A 17,547-nucleotide genomic window follows, 5' to 3' on the forward strand; every position below is an offset into this window, starting at 1 on the left:
AGGGTGTAAAATGGCTGCTGTGCTGGTTTTCTGACTCTGGGGTGAGGAGAGAATTTTTGGCTCCATTAAACAGAAGCAAACACAGTCACGCGTTGTTGGGGCCATCTCTACACATCGAGTACCCAGGAAGAAAAGCGCCATGGGCGTAGCAATCACCCCTGCGACCCCTGCCATTGTAGGTGGGGCCCCGAGGCTTTGGAGGTCCTTCCTCCTCCCTCTCCCCAACTGCAAGTGCTGCCAACTAGCAAAGAAACCCCTCCCTGTGCACAACAAAAACCGTGTGCAGGAGTGTGTAATTTTTTCCTGCTTCCAGACACTGCTTCACACCACAACAGTCTCTGCTACCATTCACCAGCTCCTGATCACGTGACGTGCATGAGGTTCGGGGTACAAGGGGCCCCATGCTATCATTTTTGCAGGGGGTCCTATTAAGTCTAGTTATGCCCCTGAAAAGCACTATAAAATTATTAACCTATCTTAGCCTGTTCTTACATTAACCTTCCTTGCATCCTTCCTATCTATGACTAACAATAACCTCCACCAGCTATGCCTAACAGTTAACACTAACCACCTCTATGATAAAATAATGAACTTACTCTGGACTTCTGGATATTTCATCATCAGCAGAAGAGCCCATTGGAGGGTGGCTGAGGTGGACTCCACTCCAGCAAGGAACAAGTCCGCAACAAGAGCTGTCAAGTTTGCATCATGGAAATAGAACTCAGAAGGATTTGGCTTCTCCTGGAATTGATACAACACACAGTATTTTCCATATAATTTGTATGGATGTAAATTAGAAACATCAGGCTTTTACCAACTAAATAATCACATTATAACACAAAAATCAAACTCAGAGTCAGGAAAAGCAGTTTTCAGTGTAGTATTTTCAATTAAAATGTACCATTTGAAACTGATTTTAAAAAACTGTACCATATTGTAAATTGTGACTATATTAAAGGATACCTTAGTGCAAAAACAATTTAAAAACTGGCAGAGCAGGCATGTGTAGTGGGCTCTCCATATCCTTATCGCTCCCCCAGTTCTCCTCCGCCTCCTCTACTGGTCAGGGTGGTGGCAGCTGACTGCGCAGGCACTGCCCGGTGACACGCGTCTGATAGCAAACAAAACACAACTATGTAGTGCATATAGGCAGAGCATTCCCGGACACAGGATCATGGAGGCGTGCCACTGGGCAGCACCAGCAACCACCCCAACAAGGAAGTAAGTTCGGGGATCTCTACGCTGTCACCGAGGGGGACAGAGGAGAACGGGGGAGTGGTGGGCATGAAGAGATCCTGCTACACATGCCTGCTCACCCCATTTTTTAAAATTGTTTTTGCGCTAAGGTATCTGTTAAACATGCTAAGAGCAGAGATGCCTTGAAGTGCTTGCTGATGCATTCAATTTTGTTCAAATCAGTTTATTCGTACTTGGGCTGATCCTTATGCACACCACACAGGTAAGCCTGGTAGGACAACCATGAAAAAGTCCAAATGCTCTGAAACCCCCAAACAGAAAAAATACTCAGCAGATTGAAATCCACTGGTGCAGGATCTGATTAGCTACACTAGATTACAAAAGAGGTGAATAACCCGCATACTCAATGAAATTCTAAAAGCTGATAGAATTTATTGAAGATAAATCCACATACAGTAAGGACATAGACATCCACAGGACCAATGAGTCGGGCTTACAATGTGCCCTTAATCATATTTGCAATGAACCTGGAAAAAAGGTGAAGTCTTTATAGACAGGTGGAGGAAAACCTCCTCCCACCCAAAAGAAAATGTAACATCTTGTGTAGGGTGGGTGGAGGTTTTCCTCTTCAATAAACACTACCGGCTTTTAGAACTTCATTAGGGGCTGGTGCACACCGAGCGGCTTTTCCAGCGTTTCTGCAGCTGCGGATACGCTTGGTCAATGTATCTCAATGGGGTGGGTCACACCAGAGCGGGAGGCGTTTTGCAGAAACGCACACTCCCGGGGTGAGGCATTTTTTGGATTGTGGATGCGTTTCTGCCTCAATGTTAAGTATAGGAAAAATGCAAACCGCTTTGAAAAACGCCAGTTCAGAGGGGTTTGCCAGGCGGTTTTGTTACAGAAGCTGTTCAGTAACAGCTTTACTGTAACAATATCGGAAATCTACTACACCAAAAACGCTTCCCAAAACCACAAAATGCTAGATGAAACGCTGCAGAAAAGAAAAAGTTTCAAAATCTGCTAGCATTTTGCGGATCTGCTAGCGTGTTTTGGTGTGCACCAGGCCTAAGTAAGCAGATCCCTTACCTCCTAAGCCTGGGAAAATTGGCAAAGGACAGGCGAAGCCATAGATTAGAGTAGGTTGATAGTAGATGTGGTTGGAATTGCTAAACTAAGCTGGACTTTGAAAGGATGCACCATTAGTAACTGATAAATTATAGAGTAGAGGAGAACAGTACGAGGGTATGGAGGACTTTTTCTGACAAACACATTTGAGTTATGCTGACATTTCTTAAATAACCTGAAGACCAGAAGTACAGACAGAAAATCATTGAATTGGTCATGGGAAAGGGGTGTGAGGAGTGATGGAATGCTTGATATTATAAATATAATATCTAATGGTGCACAGGGATATATAACTGATAGAGGGTATCAGGTAGACCGCAATCTTTCACCTAATCCAACCCTTGTTTATTTATGTCCAAGTTCACTCCTAAACAGTAGGGATGCTTGTTCAGGTTCCGGGCAATTGAAATTTCCAACCAGAAGTCAGCATTTTTCCATCGGAATTCAGAAATCAGGAAAACATGGAAATTGTAATCCCTCGGAAATCTGATTTTACCACAACTCAGTACTTTTAGCCCAATCACTGAACTCGGAAACATTGGACCAATCAGAGAATGCAGATTTTCTCTTCTGCAAAAAAAACGGATCACCGCGGTAATTTTAGACCAATCGCCAGACTTCTTTTCCGTTTTTCAGATTTGCATAAAATTACTAAAAATATTCCTGGAAAATTGAAAAAAAAAAAAAAAAGCAGGAAAAAAAAAAAACAAAATCTGAAAAAATGGAACAATCGGAAAAATGGAAATGAGCATTTCAGACCATCCCTACTAAACAGCAATAATAAAGAATTAGAGAGGTTGCACAAACAGTACACACTGACCTCTTTTTGTTTGACCAGGAAAATATCAATGAAACTCCTCTGATCATTAACATCCAGCTCATTTCTCTGTCTGGTGAAGGTCTCTGTAATAAAGTCATGCAACTCTCTGGCATTTGCCGAAATTTTTCTATGACTCCCCGGCAACCATCGTACGAGAGATGGAAATGCATTGTACAGCTGAAAGAGAAACATGAGCCAGTTTCATTATATAGAAATGTGGATTTAATAATTTGCATGTCAAATAAGAATGCAGAAAATGTATTCAACGACAACATGTATTTGTATTGTTTAACTGAAAAAGCTTGTTTACAGAGGCAGGCCCACATTTACATCACAGGAACCTATAGGCACAGATGTCCTGGGTCCTTAGACTTCACTATCCGTGAACGTACAAACTCCCACCAAACTGCACTGCAAGTGTCATGGCTGTCCCAGCTTTCACTTCTCCCTTACTTTCCTTGCCCGTCATAGGTGCCCCTTAGAATTCGGTAGCCAGAAGTACCCTCAATAATAAGAAAAAAGGGGTACCTCTAAGTATAAGGTAATTAGAGGAACCTTAGAGATGTTCCCTTGACTGAAGGTCAGTGCAATGCTGAGAGCAGGGTAAGTAACCTCTCATTTACACTCTCATCAGAACTATGCATAGGGAAGGAAGGAGAGAGGCACTTATGGAATGGAGTGAGCCACCTTTCCTTCCACCGCCACCTGTAGGCACATGCCTACAGTGACTTATGGTAAATCCAGCTCTGTACAGAGGTGTCATCTGCTGACCTCATGTGTGAGCCAGGGACCTTTGTTTTGTTTATATATAATTTACTGGCTTGTGATCTATGAGTTGCCAGAATTAAAAGGGGAAAAAAAAAAAAGGGGGGGGGGGGGGGGGGAGGCCTCATTAGGATCTAGAAGCTTCCCCCTCCCGAGGCAAGCACTTTTCTCCTTACAGGTTACATTTACTCATTCTTGTTACATGTGTGCCATACATGTGCCTATGACACACACACACACACACACACCTGAAGTAAGAGGTATGGAGGCTGCCAATTTAATTCCTTTTAATCAATACCAGTTGCCTGGCAGCCCTGCTGGACTATTTCTCTGCACTAGTATCTGAATAACACCAGAAACAAGCATGCAGCTTGTCTTGTCAGATCTGACTTTAACCACTTTAGCCCCGGCGGTACGAATTTCTCCGTCCCTTTTTTCCCCCCTAAAAAAACAGGGACGGAGAAATCCGTACCTTCCGCGCTACCGCCGCTGTCCGCGCTCGCTGCCCGCTCGCCCGGAGATCAATGAACGGGAAAATCCATTCCCGTTCGTTGATCTAGCCCCCGCAATGATCTGCTGCTTCTTTCAGAAACAGTGAGATCATTGTGAGTCTCCCAGCCTCCTACTGCTTCCTGTAAGCGTCCTTCCGGACGCTTACAGGTCGCATGTAAACAAACACTCTGTGGCCATCTTTTGGCCAAATAGTAAACTACACCATAAAAGCATTTTACATATACAAACATTACATTTACACAATAAATTAACTCCTTATCTCCCACACTCCCCAATTTTTATTTTTTTTTTGTAATTAAAAAAAAAAATACAATAAAAAACAAAAAAACCAAAAACATAAATAGTTACCTTAGGGACTGAACTTTTTAAATATTTATGTCAAGAGGGTATAACACTGTTACTTCATAAACTGCGGGCTTGTAATTAGGGATGGATGCAAAACTGAAAAAAATGCACCTTTATTTCCAAATAAAATATTGTCGCCAAACATTGTGATAGGGACATAATTTAAATGGTTTTATAACCGGGACAAATGGGTTAATACATTTCATGGGTTTTAATTACAGTAGCATGCTTTATTTAAAAACTATAATGGCCAAAAACTGAAAAATAATAATTTTTTCCCACATTTTTTCCTATTTCCCCATTAAAACACATTTAGAATAAAATTATTGGCATAATGTCCCACCTAAAGAAAGCCTAATTGGTGGCAAAAAAAACAAGATATAGTTCATTTAATTGGGATAAGTAATGATAAAGTTATAGACGAATGAATGGAAGGAGCGCTGAAAGGTGAAAATTGCTCTGGTGGTCAGGGGGTAAAACCCCTCACTGGTGAAGTGGTTAAAGCCTGAAACACCTGATCTGCTGCATGCTTGTTCAGAGGCTATGGCTAATAGTATTAGAGGAAGAGGATCAGCAGGGCTGCCAAGCAACTGGTATTGCTTAAAAACAAATAAAGGAAACCTGAGACCGTACACTGTGCCTGATTTATACTTACCTGGGGCTTACTTCTCATCCCCCCCACCCTAGTTGCTCCATTGTCCCATAGAAATCTCAGATACTTTGGCCAGTCGGGCTCTTCTGTGATTGCACAAGCCGGCCGTGCATGCCCCTGTCATGCTCCTGGCCTTGGGGGTGCATGTGGTAGGCCCACGCATGCATAGAAGAGCCCCAACTGGCCAAATTATCAAATCTTTTTACAGGAGAGCGGAGCAGCTAAGGAGGGTGGCGAGGGAGCCCACAGTCCACACAGGGCTGGTGGAAGCCCCAGGTAAATATAAATCAGGCACAGTGTACCGTCTCAGGTACACTAAGGTTGGGCTCACTAGCTCACCTGTAATGTATTTCTGTGGGCCACCAAGTCTCTGCAATTGTTCTGCATTTGTTTGCATATTGGTTTCTGCGTGAAATAACTGGCTGCATGCATCTATCATTCTAGTGCATTTTTCAGCATTTTATAAAATAGTAAGGAAACCCATTTTCATAGGTAAAAATTGAATACAGAAAACGTGAACATAAATGCTATGGTAGTGAAATGCAAAATTAAAAAAATAAAAAAAACACAGCAGAATAGGGCCCTCCCTTTCAAGTGTTAATAAAATAAAATGTGTTCTGTTACTTCACATTTTAGTTTCAATAATATTGAAATTATAACTATTCATAATAGTTTCACCAACTAAAAATATTTTATAGGTTAAACCATGGTGAAACTAATGAGACTGAAACTTATTACAGCATTGCACACTGCATTGGTTTAAAAATGTTTAGTTTAAAATAGATGCAACCACTACCCCATGACCTGCCACATTAAAATGTCCTGTTGGAGCCTCTCAACGGCTCCAGCTGCCGCTGTGCACCCACCCTCTCCCATCGTAACCATCGGGACACCGCGATATGCAGTTGGGGAATGGGAACAAGCATTCCCCTACCCAATCCTAAAGCCTGGAATAAATGGACATGACACAGATCAGAGGCCGTGTCCATTTATAAAACAGGAAGTAGTATGACAAAAAAAAAAAACAGAAAAAAAAAAAAACACAGAAAAATCACTCATTTCAAAATATATTGTCGCCATACATTGTGATAAGGACATCATTTAAATGGTATCATAACCGGGACAAATGGACAAATATGGTAGAATGCTTTATTTTAAAACTATAATGGTTGTAAGCTGAGAAATGAGGTTTTTCCATTTTTTTTCATATTATTCCAATTAAAATGCATTTAGAATAAACTAATTCTTAGCTAAATATATTGCTCAAAGAAAGCCTAATTGAGATCTCTTGCACACTGCACGCGATTCCGATTCAGATTCCGCTTTTTAATCAGTTTTTACATCCGATTCAGATTCGGATTTGCAGTTTGCTCCCTGCACACTGCAAATCGGAATCTGAATCGGATGTAAAAACTGATTAAAAAGCGGAATCTGAATCTGAATCGCGTGCAGTGTGCAAGAGGTCTGATGGTGAAAAAAACAAGGTATAGATCATTTTGTTGTGATAAGTAGTAATACAGTTATTGGCCAATAAAAGCAAGGCGCACTGACAGGTGAAAATTGCTCTGGTCCATTAGGGTAAAAACCTCTTAGGGGTGAAGTCGTTAAAAATTAACAATATAAGGCTTTTTTGAAAAATTATGCCCCATAGACTTCAATGCAAATTTGCAACAAAAAGTGGTTTGGGAAAATGTACTCATCTTTATACACTACCACCTGTTTACCTTATGTACTACATTTGCCCATGTGCTGTACATAAACTAAGTGTACACTTACTCATCTGCTGTACACCAAAGCCTAAGGGCCCTTTAACACTGGTGCAGTGCCTTGCGGCAAATTGCCGCACTGCTACTGCAGCCTAATGTAACCCTATGGGATAGTTCATACATACACTCATGTCCTTTGCACTAAACCTTTACCTATATGCTGTACACATGTCCTGTACACTAAACAAAGCTCTGTATACATGAGCTGTACACTTACTCACGTGCGGTTTACCTACTGACATGCTGTGTACCCACTCATATGTTCACATTAGCACATGTGCTGCGTCTGCCCACTTCAAACTAATTAACACAATGTGCACCCTTAAAGAGGAACTCCAGCCTAAACAAACACACTGTCCTTAAGTTACATTAGTTATGCTAAGTAAAATATAGATAGGTAATATAATCTCTTACCCACCATGTTTTAAAAGAACAGGCAAAGGTTTGCTTTCATGAGGGCAGCCATCTTTTTGGTTGAAAGGAGGTGACAGGGAGCATGCGACACAGTTCCAACTGTCCTGTGTCCTGAGCACCTCTTCCAGTTGCTAGGCAACGTGAACAACAACATAGGAAATCCCATCATGCTCTGCACAGCATCAGGGGAAAAAAGCCCAGGCTTTTTTTCTTTGATGGGTGGAGCTTAGCTAAAAATGCAGCTAAAAATGATGCTTTGGTAAGAACAACAAAGTTCTGATGCTGTGAAACTGTTAAATACCAAGCCTTTTCAGTTCTGCTGAGTGGATTTTTAGTCCGGAGGTTCACTTTAAGCTATAGATGTACCTATTTACAAAGGCCCCTGAGGTGAGAGGAAAGGACATTTAAACAATGCACATTGCCTGGTTGCCTTGCTGATCTACTGTGTCATACTTTTTTCCATAGACCCTGAGCAAGCATGCAGATCATATGTTCAGACTCAAGTCAGACAGTGACTGCATTTGCTGCATGCTTGTTTCAGGTGAGTGATTCAGACACTACTGGCTACTGCAGCCTAAAAGCTCACCAAGACAGCCAAGCAACTGGCACAGTTTAAAAGGAACCTGAAGCTAGTAAAGACACTAAGTTACTTACCGGTAACGTCTTTTCCAGGAGTAGGAAGGACAGCAACCCAGAGAGAGATTACCCTTCCACCTACTATTGGACAGGAAGAGGTTAATCCACTATCACAGGCAGGGTGCATATATATATCTGCCCTCACCAGACATACCTCAGAAATAACAAAGATGCCATATATACTGCTTCAAAAACCTTTATTAAATACAAATAACCCACTTAGGGCGGTCAGTAAGAGTGCTGTCCTTCCGACTCCTGGAAAAGACGTTACCGGTAAGTAACTTTGTGTCTTTTCCCAGGGTCGTCTCCAGGACAGCAACCCAGATGAGAATCAAAGATTACATATAATTAGGGCGGGATAACAGCATGAAGTACTCTCCTTCCAAAAACTCAAGTCAATCTTAGAGTCTAAATCCAGTTTGTAATGTCTTATAAAAGTATTTTTACTAGACCAAGTAGCTGCCCTGCAAATTTGGTCAATCGAAACTCCAGCCCTCTCCGCCCAAGAGGCGGAAACAGATCGAGTCGAGTGAGCTCTAATGACCCTAGGTACCTCCTTGCCCTGAGACTGGTATGCCAAAATGATAGCCTGTCTAATCCATCTAGCGATGGTAGCCTTAGAAGCCTGACTACCTCTATTAACACCTGAAAACAGAACAAATAAAGTCTGAGACTTCCTCCAGGGTTTGGTAACTTCCAGGTATTTGATAACACAACGTCTAACATCAACACAGTGCAACTGTCTTTTTTTATCATTAGATGGATTATTACAAAATGATGGCAAATATATCTCTTGAGACCTGTGGAAAGAGAACATACTTTAGGCAAAAAAGCTGCATCTGGTTTAAGAGTTATTCTGTCCTCTGAAATGATACAGTAGGGTTCAGCAATGGACAAGGCCTGAATCTCCCCCACACGCCTTGCCGAGGAGATGGCCAGCAAGAATGCAGTCTTTAAAGTCAATAATTTCTCCGAAATCTCCTCTAATGGTTCAAATGGTGCATCCATGAGGGCTTGTAGAACCAGATTCAAATCCCAGGGAGGCACCTGGGTCCTGATCAAAGGCTTAATTCTGTGAACAGCTCTGAAGAAACAAATAAAAAAACTCATCCTCCGCTAATTTCCTCTGTAAAAAAACACTGAGAGCAGAGGTTTTCACTTTCAGGGTACTCGCACTCAGTTCTTTTTTCAGGCCAGACTGCAAAAACTCTAACGTAGAATAGGATTCATCTCTGTTCTTACCATTCTCCCTACACCAGTTATTGTATACACGCCAAGCCTTGAGATAGATCCTTCTTGTAACCATCTTCCTGCTCAGTAACAACGTCTCTGTCATTTCTTTAGAAAACCCCTTACCTCTTAGGAGTTCGCCTTCAGTATCCAGGCTGATAGATGTAACATCTTTACCTGAGGGTGGCAGACTGGGCCTTGCGTCAACAAGTCCTGGCGATCTGGCAGCAAGATTGGTTCCGCTACAGCTAGACTCCTCAGCAGTGAAAACCACGACCTCGTTGGCCAAAATGGAACGATCACTATCAACACACAACCGTCCCGGCTGATCTTGTTGGAGAGTCCTGGAAATCAGATTGAAAGGGGGAAACACATACAGAAGAGGGAACCTCCAACTGAGCGAGAAGGCATCCACTGCCCAAGGCTTGTCGTTCGGACACAGGGAGCAAAACATCTGACACTTGGCATTCTGTTTGCTTGCAGAAAGATCTATAGTCGGCATTTACCAGATGGCCACTATCTCTAGAAAAATCTCCTGATTTAGGGACCAACTGTCCTTATTCAGTTCTGACCTGCTGAGATAGTCTGCCACTTGATTCAATGTACCTCTCAGATGTACTGCCTTTAACGATGCTAAGTTCCTTTCTGCCCATAGAAGCATCCTCTCTGCTCTCATGATGGACCTGCTCCTCGTCCCCCCTTGATGATTTAGGTAAGCAACAACCGTGCCGTTGTATGATCTGATAGTTACGTGCTGAAATCTTATCTGATCCTGAAAGTGCAACAAGGCTTGTCTTACTGCCTCCAACTCCCTGATGTTGGAATGAGCTAGACTCAAGGTTCTGTTCCAAGCCCCTTGAACTGGTGAACTGGCCATGTGAGCACCCCAGCCCCAACTGCTGGCATCTGTAGTGATGATCCTCTGGGTTGGAAAATCCCACAGGCAACCCGCTGTAAGCTGACCTGGCTCCGACCACCACTGAAGCAAAGTTTTTATGTAATATGGGATGAATACTTTCTTGTCCAGACTTTTGACCCCCTTGTTCCAAACCTGCAGAACCCAAAGTTGAAGCTGCCTGGAATGCAGTTGGCCCCACTGGACAGCCGGGAATGAGGATGTCATAAGTCTGAGTAAGGACATAGCGCCCCTTATGGAGATGGCAGAAGCTTCCTGAAACGAGAAAACATTTGTTAGTAACAAGTCTTTCTTGGGTGAAGGTAGATAAACTCTCTGATCTACAGTGTTAATATCAAAGCCTAAGAACAAAATAGACTGTGATGGCATAAAAGATGACTTTTTCCAGTTAATAATCCATCCCAGAGATTCCAGCACCTTCACTGAGGTCTGAACCCTGGTAGCAACTGCCATAGCGGAGTCTCCCCCCAAAAAAACAGGTCGTCAAGATAGGCAATGACTTGTACATCATTCAGTCTCAGATAGGCTAATACTTCAGTCATAACTTTAGTAAAAAGCCAGGGGGCAGAAGATAACCCGAAAGGTAATGCCGTAAACTGGTAATGCTTTACCTCTCTCCCTGATGACAAACTGCAAACCTCAGGTATACTTGTGAGTCCAGGTGGATGGGTAGGTGCAAATAAGCATCTTGAAGGTCCAGTGAGACCATGAAGGAATTTCTCTGCAGTAGGCTCAGAACCGAGCGGATATTGTCCATTTTGAATTTTCTGTATTTGATGGACTTGTTGAGAAGTTTCAGATTGAGAATAAGCCTGTAATTGCCGGTTTGCTTCTGAACTAGAAATATTGGCGAGTAAAACCACTTTCCTTCTAGGCAGCAAGGAACTTGCCTTAGGACTATTTTTCCTAAAAGATCTGATACTGCATCCTGTAGAGCTGAGGACATTGCTTGTGATGGAGGAAGAGACGTAAGAAAGAATCTGGTCAGAGGAACTTCTGTAAACTCCAGTCTGTATCCTTCCAGAATGATCTTTAGCAACCAATCCGTTCTGGAACAGGGATTCCCAGTTTTCGAAAAAGTGTGCAAGTCTTCCTCCCACCGGAATCCTGGCGTCATTGCTTCTTTGGTTGATTAGCAGGATTATGCAAGGAGGAGGCGGAGGGCTTCCCTTTCTGATCCTTCTGTGATCTCCACTGCCTTCTATTAGACCTATAGTTTGTATCTTGACCTCCTGATGAACGAAAGGACCGTTTAAACCTAAACACTTTCTTCCTATACGGGAAGTTCTTGTTGTCTGCCGTTCTGTCCAGTGTCTCATCTAACTTGGTACCGAACAACAATGCCCCTTCACATGGCACCCCACACAATTTTACCTTTGATGATGTATCTCCATTCCATGTTCTGACCCATATTCCTCTACGTGCCGAGTTTGCTAAAGCCGCTGTTCTTGCCGTTAACCGAACAGAGTCATCTGCAGCGTCACAAAGATAATTCACAGCGTGAAATATATTAGGAAACGACTTTAAAATAACTTTTCTTGAAGAACCCCCTGCTATATGCATCTCTAAATTGTTCTAACCAGACCTTAAGGGATCTTGAAAAGGCAGTAGCTGCTATGCCCGGCAAGAAATTAAGTGTGGCAGACTCCCATGCCCTCCTAAGAAGATTATCCACTTTCTTGTCTAGAGGATCCTTCAATACACCAAAGTCCTCAAACTGCAGGGCTGATCTACGAGAAACTCTAGATAGGGCAGGGTCCAATTTTGGGACTGGGCCCCAATATTTCTGGTCATCAGGTTTAAAGGGATATCTCCTACCCATAGACCTGGGCCAAAAAGCTCTCTTCTCAGGAAACTCCCATTCTTTTTTAATCATGTCCTTCAGGGAATTATGAACAGGAATGAAATTCCTCTTGCTTTCCGCTAGACTTAGGTATATCTTATCTAACATGGACAGATTATGCTCCTCCTCCTTAATAACCATAGTTGCGTACATGGCACTTAAAAGACTATCCATATTTTCGGTGGCGAAGGCAAATTTTTGTACTTCAACTCCCTCCATAGGTTTTTCCTCTTCATCGTCAGACATCTCCTCTAAAGAAGAAATTTCACATCAGAATTATCAGTATTATGGGTTCTAGCAGGCTGTAGTGTTTGTAATGGCTGAACAGACACTATCGGGGAGACTGCAACTGGCATGGGCCCTGAAATCCTATTCGGAGTCCCCTGTGCAGGATTCATTGCAACAGAGGTACCGGGAGCAGTAGAAGTAGAAGGATAAACAGGGGCCCCCTTAAATGATTGTAAAGTTGATGCCACTTTTGATTTCATCCAGCCCATAAGATCCTTGAATACAGCAGGGGATTAAACCATCTGCTGGATACAAGATTGACATAGAGGCCTACTAGAAGCCTGAGGCACTTTAGCTGTACACAAAACACATTTCCTTTTATCTTTCTTCTGCTCCCCTGATGCAGACAAAGATGCAGTAAAAGTAGCAGCAGAATCACTGGAAGGGCGAGCCTGACTGACTACCCTTTCTGGGTTCCTTCCCCTTGGCAGCCTTGTCAGTTTTATCAACTTTTGGCTGGAAAATAATAAGAGAAAGGAACCAATGAGGCCGCTGTTCAACATCATCCTCAAAGAAAAATATACCTATCTACTACACAAGCTCAAACATCACAGCACATACCACTGCCCCAGCGTCCAGTGTGCTCTCTGTTGTCTCCATGCTGGCTTCCAACAAATAATCCAGCTAAAGGAGATGCTTAAAAAGGACCTGGGATGTGCGCATACAAAAGAGATCCCACCTGGAAACCATTACTAACCTTAAGGTTTCTATAGTATTCTATAGTATTCCTGCGCATTTCATCCCAGCAGCCTCCGGCACTGAAGGGGTTAATCCTCTTCCCCTCGTGGCCACGCTAACACAGCTTCCGGCAAGGCAGGGGGCGTGTCGTCAGACCTTCAGCTGACTACCTCACATGCTGCCGCCCCCTGCCGCCGCTCGCGAATCACAGCCGGCTTCCGGGTCAGCTGACCACCAAGGGAACCTTGCCGACGTCATCCGGAGTCATCTGACTCCTGCAGCCAATCGCAGCCCGCCCTGCCCGCGCGTCTACGCATTCAAAGCGGCTGGAAACAGTCACAATCTGTAAAGACAGGGAGACGGCCGCTCTCCCCAGCTGATCCCTCTGGCCAGCATACCCGGAAGACCCCCGCTCCAGGACCCTGCCATCTGCCGACAGCCCTCCGGAAAAAACATTACCTCCTCCGTCTGTGGACAGGAATAAAACTGAGGTATGTCTGGTGGGGGCAGATATATATATATATATATATATATATATATATACACCCTGCCTGTGATAGTGGATTAACCTCTTCCTGTCCAATAGTAGGTGGAAGGGTAATCTCTCATCTGGGTTGCTGTCCTCGAGACGACCCTGGGAAAATTATTTAAAATAAACACATGACGTAGCTGCAAATGAATATTACATACTTACCTCACCGTCAGTTCCTCTCTCACCATTTTATTCTTACAGTGATCCCATCCAGTTCTGACAATATTTTGTCAGAACTGAAATATACAAGAGATTTCACCGCCAGAGACTTGGGCGCAGGATACAGCCGGTATGGCTTACGTTAAATACTATTCCCTCTCCAGGTCCATGTGGATGGTGGGGTATGAAATAATTTGGCTCCCAGCAATTGCTGGCGGACAAATTATAGTCTTTTATTGGTAACTTCAGCTCCATCTTCTGGCGGGCGCTGAAGTTACTCACTGCTGCGCCCAAACCTCCTGCGCTGGATTGCCAGTGTTCGATATCAGCAGCTGTCAGTTACAACTGACAAATGACATGTTACAATACAAATGAATGTGCAAGGTAATGTCCATGTTTGCCTATGGCACATGTGGGCGATATTACAGTTTAACAGTGTGCTGACCAGGAAGCGGTTATGGGGTAATGGCCATTTTTAAAAAGGAGGACGGAGAATTCCATTGGATCACAGTAGAGAAATGGGACGCAGGAGAGGAGAAAGATTGAGTAGTAGATTACACTGGAGACAAGTATGACCGGTGTATGGCTATTTTGACTGTTTATTTTCAGTTCACGGTCTCTTTAAAAGGATTTTTTTATGGCAGCCTCCAAGAATATCCAGTAGTAATGAGAGGATATTGTTCACAATAGTTTTCCAGAATAAATAAAAATTAGCTCACCGCTGCCATGGGGGTGCCAGCAATTCTGAAGGTCTCATTGACCAGTAGTATAAGCCTGTGAAGTTTAGGATCATCATAGTCAAAGCGATAACCAAGCAATATGGAGACAATGATATTGGCCACAACAGCATTGATGGTTTCATTGCTTTCAAATGGATTTCCTACAATCAAAGGCAAACATCTGTAAGAATTCAACGATGGTGGATATTGATAATAAAACACATCTAGTATCTGTATGTCTACCTTTAAAAGGTAACAGCTTCTAAATTGTTGAATATTTGCCTTATGTAGACATATGCCCAGATTAATCATCTCAAAGTTGGATAAAGAAAATGAAACTAAAATTTCAGTAATTATTCTTAGTTGCATAAAAGAACTCTTGAAAACATTCCCAAATATTCCCTGTGTGTACTGCAGAGAGCTGTACAAGCATTTTTAGCTCTAGGTAATTGGCAAATGTAATAATTGCCGGGAAGAAACCCTCTGTCTTCTCTGTCCCCCTACTTTTCTGCTGAAGGGATTCAGCTGTTGCCAGGGCGATGTGGCTATTCAGCAGAAGGAGGGAGCAGAATAAAGACACAGGCAGAGAGCTCCAGCAAACAATGATTACATTTTCCAATTAGCCAGTGATAAGCAAGCCTGTACTGCTTACAAGTAAACAGTTCTACAAACAGGGAATACGTTGGAATCCTTTCAAAAAAATTTTATGTAACTAAGAGTAGTTACTGAAATTTTAGCTTTTCAAATTATAATCCCACTTAAAAGGTAATCTCAGATATACTAAATTTCCTATAGTCTGACCTCAGTAGCTCACTTCTGAAGCAGGTTGCTGTATCTTCAGGGTCTTCAAGCAGTTGAACTTACTTGTGGCTTTCATCCACTGTGCAATCACCTAGGTCCCCCCTTTACTTGACTGGATCACAGCCACATAATAAATGAGAAGGCTGAAGGTAATGACCATGGCAAGGAGAGGTTGTAAAAACATCTGATATAATTCCATGATCATACAGTACGTATTAGTACTCTGCCAGCGAGTTGGGCGCAGGGTGAGCGGAATGACAAATCCCTGGCGGCGTTAAATACAATTTCCCCTGAAAATTGTCACAACTCAAAGGGAGTTGTAATTCGAGGTCCGGCGATCACCGGAACCCTAAGTTACTCTTACACGCTCTGTAGCATTGCTGCTGTAGCGCTGCCTAGTCTTTGGGCTCGGCGTTGAGCACCATGTGCCGAAACGACCTGCTTCACATACACTGACAGTTTAAAGTATGTCAAATTACAATACTAACCTTTGTAGACTTGTAATGACTTTACCAGATTGTTGCTTTCTTCAATAATCCTATCTTCTAATGTTCTCTTTCCCACCCCCAAGTCTTTCAGGGCAGATACAGTGAAACGCCTCATAACTTTCCAGGTATTGCCACTGGTAAAACCAACACCTAAAAGGAAAAACAGATGCATTATTGTGTTTATTTCCTTTCAACAAACGATTCCTTTATGGAAACAAAAGTTGCAAGTTTTACTGGTTTTCCAAGTCTACAAGTTACATAGTTACATAGTTATTTTGGTTGAAAAAAAGACATACGTCCATCGAGTTCAACCAGTACAAAGTACAACTCCAGCCTGCTCCCTCACATATCCCTGTTGATCCAGAGGAAGGCGAAAAAACCCTTACAAGGCATGGTCCAATTGGCCCCAAAAGGGAAAAATTCCTTCCCGACTCCAGATGGCAATCAGATAAAATCCCTGGATCAACATCATTAGGCCTTACCTAGTAATTGTAGCCATGGATGTCATTCAACCCAAGGAAAGCATCTAAGCCCCCTTTAAATGCAGGTATAGAGTTTGCCATAACGACTTCCTGTGGCAATGCATTCCACATCGTAATCACTCACTGTAAAGAACCCGTTCCTAAATAAGTGGCTAAAACGTTTTTCCTCCATGCGCAGATCATGTCCTCTAGTCCTTTGAGAAGGCCTAGGGACAAAAAGCTCATCCGCCAAGCTATTATATTGCCCTCTGATGTATTTATACATGTTAATTAGATCTCCTCTAAGGCGTCTTTTCTCTAGACTAAATAAACCCAGTTTATCTAACCTTTCTTGGTAAGTGAGACCTTCAACATTTTTCAACATTGAATTTCATCTGCCATGTATGTGCCCATATAGCCATCCTATCCAGATCCTGTTGCGATATGACACTATCTTCTTGAGAGTTGATTATTCTGCACAATTTTGTATCATATGCAAAAATAGCAACATTGCTCACTACTGCATCCACTAGGTCATTAATAAATAAATTGAAGAGCACTGGACCCAGTACAGACCCCTGTGGGACCCCACTGCTAACAGTCTCCCATTTTGAGTATAATTCATTGACCACAACTCTTTGTTTTCTGTCCATTAGCCAGTTCCCTATCCAAGCACACAGACTCTTCCTCAGTCCTTGCATCCTCAACTTTTGCACCAGACTTTTCTGGGGAGCAGTGTCGAAGGCCTTAGCAAAGTCCAAGTATATCACATCTACAGCATTCCCAATATCCATATTAGCATTCACTACCTCATAAAAGCTGAGCATGTTAGTCAAACAGGACCTGTCTTTAGTAAACCCATGTTGATGCTGAGAAATAAGATTATTTTCTACTATGAAGTCATGTATAGTATCTCTTAGTAACCCCTCAAATAGTTTGCATACAACTGATGTTAAGCTTACAGGTCTATAATTTCCTGGATCTGATTTTTTGCCCTTCTTAAATAATGGGAAAACGTGGGCTGTACGCCAATCCACTGGGACTCTGCCAGTTGAAAGAGAGTCACAAAAGATAAGATAAAGGGGTTTATCTATAACTGAACTTAATTCCCTTAGGACCCGAGGATGCATGCCATCCGGGCCAGGTGCCTTGTCTATTTTTAATTTATTTAGTCTTGCCTTTACTTCTTCTTGCGT

At 42.7% G+C, this 17,547-nt stretch overlaps 1 protein-coding gene across 4 annotated transcripts in view; it reads right to left on the reverse strand.

Annotated features, from left to right (window-relative positions):
• Positions 1 to 17,547, reverse strand: part of LOC137570370 (cytochrome P450 2K6-like) — a 126,588-nt gene that overhangs the window by 66,031 nt on the left and 43,010 nt on the right. For all 4 annotated transcript variants that reach the window (XM_068279029.1, XM_068279033.1, XM_068279030.1 and 1 more), the window contains exons 4-7: positions 15,891 to 16,040; positions 14,602 to 14,762; positions 3,146 to 3,322; positions 597 to 741 (exon numbers count right to left, since the gene is read on the reverse strand). In XM_068279029.1, coding sequence (XP_068135130.1) covers positions 597 to 741; positions 3,146 to 3,322; positions 14,602 to 14,762; positions 15,891 to 16,040 — 633 coding nt within the window. The remainder of the gene's footprint in view (positions 1 to 596; positions 742 to 3,145; positions 3,323 to 14,601; positions 14,763 to 15,890; positions 16,041 to 17,547) is intronic.

The sequence above is a fragment of the Hyperolius riggenbachi genome, chromosome 4 (assembly GCF_040937935.1).
Source record: "Hyperolius riggenbachi isolate aHypRig1 chromosome 4, aHypRig1.pri, whole genome shotgun sequence".
Taxonomy (NCBI): Eukaryota; Metazoa; Chordata; class Amphibia; order Anura; family Hyperoliidae; genus Hyperolius; species Hyperolius riggenbachi.